Below are 13,080 nucleotides of genomic sequence, written 5' to 3' on the forward strand. Positions count from 1 at the left end.
ATTTCATCATCCCCCCACAAGCCACAGCAGACTTCTCTCCAATTTTCCAACAGCTAGTTTTTGTCTCAAGGTCCTATACATGTGCTTCCCATGCCCCTTCGCCCAGCCAAAGTCCACTCACACTTTAGGTCTCTGCTTAAGCAGCTTCTCTCCCAAGAAGTCTTCCCTGTCAGTACCCTAAATCTTTCCTGCAGAGCAGCAATCAAAATTTAGTAACTGTGTGATTTTTTTACTTTTGTCTCCTCAACAAAACATAAGTGGTGACATCCATGAAGGCAGGGTCTATGTCTTAATTGTTTACTGCTAGATACACAGTAGAGTACACTGGCTTGCACATGGGTAGCATTTTTGTAAATTGTGGTAAAAAATAAACCACATACAATTTACTATCTTAACCATTTTTCAGTGTACTTCAGTGAACGATATTCACATTGCTATGCAACAGATATGGAATTTTATTCATCTTGCAAAACGGAAAATCTATATTCACGTCTCCCTGCCCTCAGTCCCTAGAAACCACCATTCTTTGTTTCCATGAGTTTGACTATGGATGCCTCCTATAAGTAGAATTATACAACACTTGTCTTTTTGTGACTGGCTTATTTCACTTAATATGATGTCCTCTAGGTTTATCCATATTATCGCATGTGATAGGATTCCCTTTTTTAAGGCTCCGTAATATTCTATTTACATTTTCTCTATCCAATTCAGCCATCAATGGACATTTGGGTTCCTTCCACCTCTTGGCCATTGTGAGTAATGCTGCAGTGAACATGGGTGTGCATCTATCTTTCCGAGATCCTGCTTTCAAGTCTTTTGAATATATACCAGAAGTGGGATTGCTGGATCATATGGTAATTCCATTTTTAATTTTTTGAGTAACCTCTCTACTGTTTTCCATAACAGATGTGAGGCAGGATATGTAGCCTAGGAAATTGACAGCCACCTCCAAGGTGAAGTGCCTCACTGGTTATACAATTAACAAGTGACTATATACAGTACCTGAAGCTGGAGAAAAACAAGAACGAGTTTCATCCAGCTAGGCTGATCCCTATGACAGGGACCTCACCTTGAGCTAAATTAGAATATCATTATAATCTCATTTATATTGTGGTTATGATGACTCCCATCACACATGACACCATGACAGTTCCAAAGGAACCAAATATGGAAGCAAAAGCTGGAAACGAAGGGACCCACCCAGTGGGAGGAGATGAATGAACCATGTCAATGGGACATCATCAATTCTCGCCCCTGGAGGGATAAAAACCCCTGATTGCAACTTCCTTGGGGCAACTCATTCTCTGAGTGCATCTGCACTTTCCTCTCAAGTGTGCACTTTCATTTTCAATAAATCACTTTCGCTTCCCTGCGTGTGTCTCGCTCTTGAGTTCTTTCTTGCACAGAGACGAGAACCCAGTCACCGGTGCTCCAGGTTGAGTCCCCTCTTAAACATCCCTGAGAGGCCCCAGCGACATCTCTACTGTACTACACTCTCATCACCTCTGCACAACGGTTCTGGTTTCTTCACATCCTTATCAACACTTGTTACTTACTGTTTTGTTTTGTTTTGATTTTTATAGTGGCCGTCCTAATGGTTGTGAAATGGCACACAGGTAATTTTTAATAAATATCTATTATTGGCTAGCTCTACTGAGGCTTCACAGAAAAAAAAAGTACACTCTCTACTGTCAAGGAATTCTGAGATTAATGGGAAAAAGACTGACATACAAAAAAGGTTTGTACTAAATGTCTAGATGGAAGGAACTGTCAACTCTGCTTGAGTTGGGGCAGGAGGGTTGCTGGTGAGTGATCAAAGAAATCTCATAGAGTAGGATACGGTAGCTGGAGCTTAAGGAAAAGTAGGCATTCAGACACAAAAATGGGAAGGACATTCCAAATGTAAAGAATAGTATGTTGAAGCAGATCTTTTACGGACCAGCAAGGCTCCTTTTAGGAGGGAAATTGGTGTGGATTAAATATGGACTGTATGTGAGAGGTTACTGAGAAATGAAGCTAAATAAATAGACTGAAATCTTGTGACAAAGAGTCTCGTAAACTGCACTAAGAAGGGTAGATTGTATCCACTAAACGGTTTTAATCCAGGAAATGCCAAAATCGGATACGCATCTTGAAAGCTCAATCTAGCAGCCGTGTGAAGAATGATCACAGGGCCGGGGACTTAGCACTTTGTCCAGTTAGGGGGCTAATAAAACAGTCAAAGCAAGAGATGACAGGAGCCTAAATGGAAGCAAGAACTGTGGTCAGAGAGAAACAGAAGAGGGATGTTAGCAGGTGGAAAAGGCAGACATTCTTAGCTGATAAACAATGAAAGGAGATACAAGAATTGGAAGGAATCTATACCCACTCTTCAGGGGACAGACAAAGCTTATGGGGAAGATGACCGGTTTGCTTTTAAACAACAGTGTTGTGTCCAATAGTCAAGTGAAGTATATGAGTCTGAGCTTCAGGTGAAAGATATGGATTAGGCTCATATACTGGGAGTCATCAATCAAAACTAGTGAATCCTACCATCTAAATACCACTCTCCCTTGTGTAAATCTAATGTTCCAGAAAGACCAGATATCTTAATGTGGCATATATCCTCTTTCTGCTAACAGAACATGTTATTCTACATATTTTATAACATACTGGATGGTCTCCCTTTTGTATAAAGAGTAAATGCTCCTACAGCTCTACCAATAGGTAATCTCAGAAAAAGTGGATAACAACCAAATTCCCATCACTTTCTCTTTTGCCGCTTTGAGGGCTAATAGAAAGGTGCCTGACTGGAAATATTATCAAGACCACCTTATAATTAAAGTCTAAAAAGAGTGCCCAGTTTATTTAGTTGAATGTCTAATATGTTATTACTTCTGAGAAAAATATTCTAAATAGGATCCTAATAAGAATACTCACACACTATTCAGCAGACAGGCATGCACTTAATTGTCTTTAGTTTAAATGTGGAATTAAAAAAACACAAATTAAGTATCAAGGATTGAAAACTAAGCAAGTTGAGAAAATTTAGTTCACATATAATTATTGCCCTTAGTACCCTGATTTCATTACCAGGACACATAAATACAAACAATGATGGCATGTGGGCTAATAACAAAATTCACAGCCTATGTTCATCTACTGACTGTTCTGTTCTGGGATGTGAATCTTGGATAATGGAAAGTAACTCCTTTCACTGTGACCAAGTGCTCTGTGCAGCCTCAGACAGAAGGCTCACAGTGAGTCTGTCCACAACCACAATCTAACAGATTTTAAAGGGCTTCACTTTAGGGTGCAACCCTGAACCAAACCTGCACTCTTCTTTACTCAGTGGCTTCTCCACCAGACTCAAGTGCTAAGCCTGGAAAAGTGGCATAGAAGAGGAACAAAGTCCTTTCTTGACAATAAGGAAAGTGCTAGAAGTATCCCTCCACCCTCAATTCATATGCTGAAACCTAGTCCCAATGTGAGAGCATTTGGAGGTGGGGCTTTGGGGGTTGATTAGGTCATAAGGGTGGAACCCTCATGAATGGGATTAGTGCCCTTATAAAAGAGGCTTCAGAGAGCTTCTTGCCCCACCCACCGGGTAAGGACACAGTGAGAAGACACTGTCTGTGAATCAGGAAGTGTCCTCTCACCATGCACCGAATCTGCTGGCACCTTGATCTTGGACATCCCAGCCTCCCGAGCTATGAGAAACACATGCCTGTTCTTTATAAGCCCTCAGTGTCCAGTACTTTGTTAGACAAGCCCAAAGTGACTAAGACAGAATGCTACAGGTAAGTCTGGTTCATTGCCAGAAGTGGTTAATATTTCTCTTTACTTTACCTATGAAAGTGAAAAACCCTGAAATTCCCTCAAATAAGCATCAAGCATTATAGCACTCTGACGCTGCTCCTTCTTAGTGTCTTGAGAAATTCCTGAAGCAGAAACAATCTCAACACATTCCTTATGGCAGGTAGATCTCCACAGGGTGCTGGCTGGTCAAACCTACCACCTGAGTGTGGCTGGGCCACAATTCCCTTTTTGTTCCCAATAACCCAACAGGGCAAGGAACACCTTCACCCGACACGGCCACCACAGTCTATTTAGCGAGGCAAACATTCTCCTGAACCTCCAGACAAGTACACATGGGTATCCTTGACATTCCTTCCAAACGCTTCCTTCCCTGCTTTTCAGGCATGCTTAACACCTAGCATAGAGGTGAATTCAAGAGCTAAAAATTCAACTTAAGTTTTTTTAAATCAGTTATTTCAGTCTCTATTAATTAACATAGGATAAGACATTTCATTCTGTCCTTTTATGATGTGGAAAAGCAAACACGCACACAACAGCAAAAAGTTATAAATGATTCTCTCTACATAAGCTTTCAATATTTACCAAATTTATACAATGAATATAAGAATGTCATAATAAAAATGTAAAAAGTTATTTTAAAGCTGAATTTTGCACTAATTAAGAAAAATATACAGCATTTTTCTAAGAAGACATAAATTGAAATAACTTCACTTACCTTCTGCTCAGGGCTTTCCTGAAACAAAAGTCCAAAGTAGTCCTTCTCCAAGAGGTTCAGATGTTCACATACTTTGTCAAATAATACTTGTCCCTTAGCACGTTTCTGAGGGAAAAGCAATATCATCTTTACTTTTCAAGCACTTAAGAGATTCCATGAACTGTAAATAAAGAGCATCCTATCAGAGTACATTATTTAGCTTAAATTGATATAAAATATTTTTTGAATCTTTTTAATGATACAGAAGTTAATTAATAACTTTTTACTTTAGATTCCCCCACCCACACGAGGCATACAACGAGTGCATGATCAGACAGATGCTCTATGTTTTACTGATGCTCTATGCAAATATAAAAAGGACTAAAAAGTAAAATACTAGGAGTTCATTTATTTTTAAAACAATACAAAAATACGTCCAAAGTGCCTCCCTCAACTCCTCAAGGTGGCTCATGTCATGTCTAGAAGGTGTACTCCTCCAGGAAAATCATTTAGCCTATTCTTCTATGTATCCTAACACAATTTATTTCATCAGCACTTAGGTTTGATTTTTGTTCTGTGATATTTGTAGAATACAAAAACAGTTTTCAATACAAGCTACACTTCTCGAGAATGAAATGGCATTCACTCTTCAGAACAAATTAAAAAAAACAACAACAAGGTAATGGAACTGGGACAATAAATCGGCTGCCTCTAAGGATTTAACATATTTTTGCCTTAGTTTGTTGTGTTTTGTTTTTTAATTTAAGAAGCTGCTATCAACAGAGATGTGAAAGCCTTTGACAGTCATGGAAGAAAAGCTCATTGTCTAATCAATAGCAAAACATAACGTAGTAGCTCATCTCTAATGAAGACGCACACCCTTAGAAAGACCCCATTGTAAGGTCAGGTCACACATATGCCTCCTTTCCCCTGCACTGATATAAGCAACCACTGGGCTGCAAGTGAAAAATGAACAAGCCATCAGACGTTTTCATCCTCAAGATGAATGTCCTCACATTATCAAAATGTATACTTGCTAGTTCATCCAGCGTGTAAAAATTAATGTTTCCCATCTTGTACACATCTTTAAAAACTGAATAGACATAAAAGACATTTTACTTCCAAATATGTACAACCATGAAGAGACATTTCAAAAGATAAGTCTTCACAGAAACTCAATTCAAGGGGTTGTTTCTCTCCTCTAATGCTTTCTCCCTCTTTGTGGGAGCAAAAGTAAGAAATTCATGCCTGAAAGACTTGCAAAGGAGAATCTGGAACTTTTATTAAACGTTTTATAGTAATATTTGTTTTTTAAAAAATGGAATTACGTCAAATAGTAAAGGGAAGAGAAAGAAAGCTACACAAATTACATTATTTCAACCTAATAAGCTACGTGCTACCCACATCACTACAGATCCAGAAAATTAAATTACTAAGTACACTTAAGGTAAGTGAATCAACTGAAAAAACTATGTAACATACTTACTTTAAACGAGGTTGACACTGAACCCACTCGGGCTCATAATGACTGACCATAGCTCTAATTTCAGTACCTGCTTTGTAATAAGGAACTTTCCTCTCTGAGATAACAAAGGGAGGAAACTATTATAGCTCCTGCCACATCTATCTACTTAGCCCTCACCCACTATCCATTTATAATGAGGTATAAATCAGTCATGGAGGATATTTTATCTACTATGAAGCAGGTTTATCTTATCTAGAAAGACACTAAAAACTCAATGGATGCATATATAAAAAGTTGATCTTTATCAACGTTTCAAACTTATGTCTCTGAAACCTCTGGCTATAAACGACAACTAATTTGAAATTAACTACTGAAACTCAGTAGCTGCAGACATCACGAAGAAATGAGACAGTCAAAAGGAGATTCATACTATTTTATTTGGTTATAACGCTATTGGATATTAGGGTAAAAAAGGTATTTAAGACAACTGATAAATATATACCCCAGTTGAAAGAGAAAACACATCCAATATTGGCATAAAGTCAACTTTTACTAATAAATCATACTTCCTCACTGGTTTCCATTTCAAAAACAGAAACATGCTCTCACGGACAATATTGCGCTACGAGATTACAAGGAAACCATCCCGGAAGCCCAGCACCACAATCTGCTGTTGGTCTGCTGGGCGGCATCGCGGGGCACGAGCGCGGGGCTGGGGTCAGACCCAGTTCCTCCCTCATCCAGCACATTGTAAGCACTTTACTATCTGTAAGCACTCACTGGGGGTGGGGGGGTGGGAGTGTCAAATGAACCAAAAGTGTATGTCCATGTGCCAAACCAAGTGCCATACTTAACCGTAGCCGGATTCCATTCCCAACTTTTTTTTCACTAGCCCACATCTAAAAAAAGCACCAAAAGTATCTTCTAGATGCTCAGATTGCTTCTCTGCTATTCTCTCCTTCCCTCTTCAGGAAATAGATACTTTAAATGTTTGATAAGATCTTAACTAAACACACATATTACTTAAGCTTCCATTCAGCATCTCCACCCTCAATGAAGTCAAAGTCTGGCTGGAAAGACAAGGATGCAATAATACTATGAGGCATAAGCTGAAAGATGCATGTACAAAGTGCTATGGGAACAACAAGATGGAATGAGTAACTGTATCGAAGAAAAATCATAGCTTCACCAAGTCTGTGACATCTGAAATTAGTCTTAAAGGAGGAAATGATTTTTTTTTACTGCAGAGAAACAGCATGTTCAAAAAAACTTACTTTTTACTTTGGATGTTTATAGAGTCTGACAGAGCCAGTTTCTACTCAAAAGATACTGGAGAATATAAGATTTAAAAGGTAACCCATCCATAACGGACAAACCATGCAATATGACTGAAAGATGTACTGTCTCACTCTCCGATGACCACGAGGGCTTACCAGGTCAAAAGGCTCAATACATCCTGATCCAGCATCTAACACGTATCAGTTCCTATGGTAAGACACTGGGGAAGCAACAATAAAATAGATATATATGGTCTCAGGAGAACTTTACATTCAACTGGCCATGACAGAAAATAAAAGGAAGCACCTTCCCACATCAAAAAAATCCTCTTACTCTACCATTCTGGCCGTAACTAGGTACCTGGTCCAACTGACCCAAAGACAATTGGCCGATGAGATAGCCTGATACAAGAGCTCTACCCAAAGACAATGTCTTACTCTAGGGGTAAGGTTGGCAGATACAATCACATCTTCCCTCATAGTGTTTAAATACAAAGCAGACAGACACATACTTACGTATAGACACACACACACACAGTCATAGAGCAGAGTGGTGCAAATGAAGAAAGACAATGAGGAGACAATAAGCAAAAGCCAGGAGTACCAGGAACAGGCTTGTACTTGTCAAACTATGTTGCACTGGCCCCATGAGATGCTCCATATATACACAAACCCATATTCCCAAACAGGGGAATAGAGTGGGACCAAAAAATTCTGCTTACTGTACATAACTAACTACTAAGCATCAAAACTCCTATTTGCACAAGATACCCTAAGAAGTTCTATGATAAAAAAACAACTTGTTTCCTGTCATACAAATGTTTCTCAAAATTATTTGGCTAAAACCCCACTATCTTTTTAACACAAAACACCAAATTATTCCACAGCAGAATTATTGTTCAAACGCTCATAGCTCAAGAAATGAAGTAGAGAAGAATTACCATGATCTGGCCTTCGTGCAGATTTGGGGGCTGGCATTAACATTATCTTTTTGATTCAAAAGTACAACAACAACAAAATCAGTTTAAACTGGTACAGGATTGAATGTGCCCAGCTGTCCGGCAGAAGCAAATAATTTCCATAGGTAAAATCCCAACAAATATAATCAAAAACCAAACGCACAAGAAAACCAGTTGTTGTTATTGAGAGTTAGACACAGTATCAGAATCAGATCTTCAGACTATGGATAATGGAAATTATCAAGTAGAAAACACAAAACAAGTATGTTTTATATGTCTGAAAAATAAATGAATATTTTAAAATATCATCAATGGAAAAGTAACTATCAAAAAGCAGATTCTAAAAAGAAACACGACATACAGAAATAAAAACTGTAATAATTAAATTTTAATCCAAATGGACAGAATTTGACACAGCTAAAGAGAAAACCAGGGAATGGAAGACGGATCTGAAAAAACTACCCAGAATGCACAGAAACACAAACAGATGGAAAATATGAAAGAACTTCCAAGACATGTAAGATGGAATTAAGGAGGTTGCCATATGTCTATTTAGGATGCTAGATGACAACAGAGAGACTAAGGGAAAGTCAATATTAAGACATAATGGCCGATAAATGCTAAAACTCTCAAATTAAGGAATCTCAATGATTCTCTAGCCAGATAAAATAAAACCCATTAATCTACAAACACTTTATTCCATTAATTGATTATTTATACTCATTAACATTCAAAAGGTTTTGACATGCATTTAAAATAATGAAAGGGCTTTTTTTCTGAAAACGATTTGCTACAGGACCCAGAAGGAAATACAAATTAAGCAAGCCCAAAGAAATAGGCAACTTTCTTTTCAACAAAATAAATAGATAGAACAAAGCCATCAAGACAAGAGAGAAAGAAACATGAGCTAGGAAAGAAAATTATAATAGAAAACCCAGAAGAAGTTACTCATAAAAAACCAAAACTGATCTGCACTTGGAAGGTAATGGACAAAGCCAAGCAGAAGGGCATATTCTTATCTCATAAAGAAAATATAACAGATTATCAGGAGACACATATTAAATGCTACATATTAAACGTTCCAAGTTGGTACATTTTGTAAGTCCTAATCTGCAATCAAACTTGCCTGCATATGCTCTGACAATATGACTCAGTGGCTTACAACTTCTTTTTTGCGTTCATACTGTTCACAACACACTGGGTAAGTAAGTGGTAATTCTCATCATTTGGGGGAAAGGAACCAAGACACAAATGTAGTGGTAGTACATAAAAATGGGGGAGGGCATGCAAGTTGAAACTGTTCCTTCCCCACTCCCAGGTTCTCCTCTGCAGCACTTTCCATGAGAATCACTGATTTGAACAATATGGGAAGAGGTACTGCAGCAGAATCCCAGAAGGCCCCCAACAGCTGTGTAACCTCAGGCGAGTTACTTAACTTTGCTATGCTTCGGTTTCTTCTCTTTAAAATAAAAATACTCACCACATAATGTTGATAAAAGAATTAAATGAAGTGTATTTAAAGCGCTGAATAAAATGGCACATTACATGGATTCATTAAAAAGCAGCTGAAATCACAGAACTTTCTGAGCTGCTCTAAAAGTAATAATTGATTTTAAATACAATTAAAGAGCTTTCACAGTTACTTCATCCAATCTCATTCCACAAATAAGGAAACGGAGGTTACAGAGAGTTTAACCAATCTAACTTTTCAGTCTGATCTCCTGAATTTCTTTTAAAGAATTGAATTCTTATTTGTGAGATCCATAAACATTAGTACTCTACATTTCAACCCAGGGAGGCAATTTTCTGTTATCACTGTTATGTTTTTTTATAAACAACGACTTAAGTTCTATTGCATGAAAGAACTACAAATACACATGTGTTAACCAACCCGAATACAGATATTTTGCTTTAAAATGTGCACCGAGGATACCAGTACATACAGCTGTTCCTAGCGGTAATAGCAATTTGGGGGTACTGACCCAGATAAAGAGGACTGCTGACTTGCCAAGAAATACTCCAAATTTCTTTTGTACCTTGATTTGTTTCCAACTGCTGAAACCTTATCACTGGACAAATCTCCAAAGCCTTCCTCCCAGTGTAGCCTATTCCAATTTCCAGATATTCACCTTTGTCCTTCAAGCTTTTTATTTCATATCAGTGGTACTGACAATCTTACATTCTACTCCTTTTGAGATTTGTTACTTTTGGAGCCTGAGTTCTTTAAGCAAAAGTGTGTCTCCTACAGCAGCACCTCACTGAGTAACTAGCTCACAGGTAGGCTAAGATATCTGTTGGATGGAAAAGCTCGGTGCCGTAAAGCCAGCCAAAAAGTTGGCAGAGTTGAGCCTAGAATTCGGGTCTTCTGGCTCGCAGTCTTATGCAATCTGCTGGATCTAGTTCATGGACTATCGACCCATAGGTATTCAAGAAACTAAACCAAACACACTGCCAACTAAATTCTGGGAAAAGAAACTCCCCATACCTACATATTATTATCACAATTCTACATTGCCCTTAAACTCTTCCTTAGTAATTCAGAGCATTTCCAAATATTTCTTGGGAAACAGAGGAATGCCCAAAGCAGAAAAGTCTATCTGCCTCTTTCTCTTGCGTGCAGGCCATGTCCCTCCTTTATGCAGAAGGGGACAATGGAGTTTTTCAGTGTCTCCATATTTTTTCACTAAGACAGCAGTTTCACTGTTATTTCCTCTTGCTGTCCGAAGCATGCTTTCACTTTGTATCCCCTTCTTACACTAGAATCTTCACAGAGGACAAACTGTGTCAATCTCTATTCTAATAATGTAGCACCAAGTTGAACAATCAAAAACCATAGAACTTAACAAAACTTTGCCAAGTACACTTCAAAAAGAAATCTTACTTTCTATATTAAATGCCAAAAAAGCTTTACAATCTATTTTTCCTCTCCCTAACCCCACTTCCATCACTGACCAGCAATAAATCAATGGGTTGAAAACTTAAAAAGAAAAAGAAAAAATACTTTGGTCTACTTTCCAGGTATCAGATTGTTTTTTCTTCAAAAGACTGCATAATACATTAGAGGTACCCAAAGGAAAGAGACAAAACGAGAGTTTAGATGGGTTTAAAATATATTATTCAAGGACTGAAAGACTAGCTTTTGAGAACTTTATTTAAAAAACAGCATAGCAATCTACAGCAGACCCAGCTGAAGAATGGGCAGGCTGGAATCTGAGACGCTGAGCGAAGTCCCCCGTGCCTGTGCTGTTATTTGTGGCATTCATTATTGAGGCCAAAACACGACATTTCTGGAGACCTCTCAACTGGGAGGAATTTGTGCAACTGCTTAGCCGGCAGATTGCAGTGGACGCCACACACCACTGGCGTTTTATAAAACCCCGTCACTGTGAGCGTGTAGGCCCCTCCACACAGCAGTTATTGTGCGGCGAGGAGACAGTGCTGGGAAGTGCACAATGCAATCCGTACATTACAGCCCTCAAGCTATGTATTTTGCACTAGCTCTAAACTACACTATGCAAATATAAAAGGCCAAGGAAAGAAAGGTATGTACAGAGCAAACACAACTGATACATTGTCGCGGAGGGTGGAGAAAATCAAAGAAACCCTACAGAAGGGGAAAGAGAGTGTCTCAAATAGTCTAAGGCCACGGTTTATCAGATCATTCTTTTCCCAGCAATCTGCGTGAGCTGTCAACACACCTGTGTCCCAAAGTTCATTCAAATTCCAACAAAAAGGAAGAAACCACATGTGATGATTTTGTGGATGTGTTAAAAATTTAATTCCAGAAGAAAATGAGTCATTTGTAGTAAAGGAACATTGTAAGTAAAGTTTCCCTGATCATTAATATGAATTAAGTTTGAAAAAGTTTTTCAAGTTACTCAAAAAAGAGAGATATGTGTGTATGTATATATTATATCTAAAATACATAAATATAAACATGTAGATAGATATACGTAAAAATAAATGTGTACATGTACACACATATGTATACACACATGATTTTTATTAGTTGAAAAAATTTTCAAACATGCTTTTCATTAGTGATCAGAAAAACTGTATTTATGTATATCCATAGATAGATGTTAATAGATAAGGAAAGAGACAAACATGCATTATTAAACTTATGAAGGCATACAGGTTTTTTAATCACTATAAAGAACGACAAAAAGAAATTTTTCTTGTGTAGTATTCCTTCAAGACTAGGGGCTACAAAAGGAAAGGGAGAAAAAGAAAAAACTTTTCATAGCTGTGGGGAAAGCGCCCCAGAGAGCAGTTTCCAGGTCTCGGCCTCATGTGGAAATGTGCTGGCTTGGGTACTAGATGGCCATCAGCTGTGGCTAGTTGGCTGTCAGCTGTTACCAGTTAGCCAATTAGCCACTGATATAACTGCCACGGCTGCGCTGGTTGGGGAGTCGGTTGGTTGGTAGGCAGGAAAGCGGACAGCAGGTTGCAGGTCGTGTGGCTCCAGCCTCCAGTGAAACTATAGTGGTATGACTCCCCTATCTATGGATCCGTGGGTATTCCTTTTTGGCCTCACTATATCCTGTGTTCTTATGTGGGAAGCAGGAGCTGAGACCCTGCAGGCCAGCTCGCACAACAATAGCTCATTACAGAATCTCTATTTCTTTTCCACTACACAGGATTCAGGGGATTGTGATGGAACATTGGGGAAATTTCGCAGTGTTGATATGAATGACATAAAATACTATTCAATACAGCTTTTGGTGCTAGAAATAAAAAATTAAAAGGCTGCTACTAAAACAAAATCAAACACTAAGCCAGAACAGACTGCAGAATACCCTCCAGTAACTGTATCTGCAATAATTTTAAAGGAAACCCTAAAGTCACTAGAAAAGTATAGACTCTCCTTTAATAAAACCATATACA

General features: G+C 38.4%; 1 protein-coding gene across 27 annotated transcripts in view; it reads right to left on the reverse strand.

Moving 5' to 3' along the window:
• Nucleotides 1-13,080, reverse strand: part of EPB41L2 (erythrocyte membrane protein band 4.1 like 2) — a 210,774-nt gene that overhangs the window by 77,402 nt on the left and 120,292 nt on the right. For all 27 annotated transcript variants that reach the window (XM_074333571.1, XM_019729415.2, XM_074333585.1 and 24 more), the window contains one exon: nucleotides 4,514-4,618. In XM_074333571.1, coding sequence (XP_074189672.1) covers nucleotides 4,514-4,618 — 105 coding nt within the window. The remainder of the gene's footprint in view (nucleotides 1-4,513; nucleotides 4,619-13,080) is intronic.

Source organism: Rhinolophus sinicus, linkage group LG05 (genome assembly GCF_036562045.2).
Source record: "Rhinolophus sinicus isolate RSC01 linkage group LG05, ASM3656204v1, whole genome shotgun sequence".
NCBI lineage: Eukaryota > Metazoa > Chordata > Mammalia > Chiroptera > Rhinolophidae > Rhinolophus > Rhinolophus sinicus.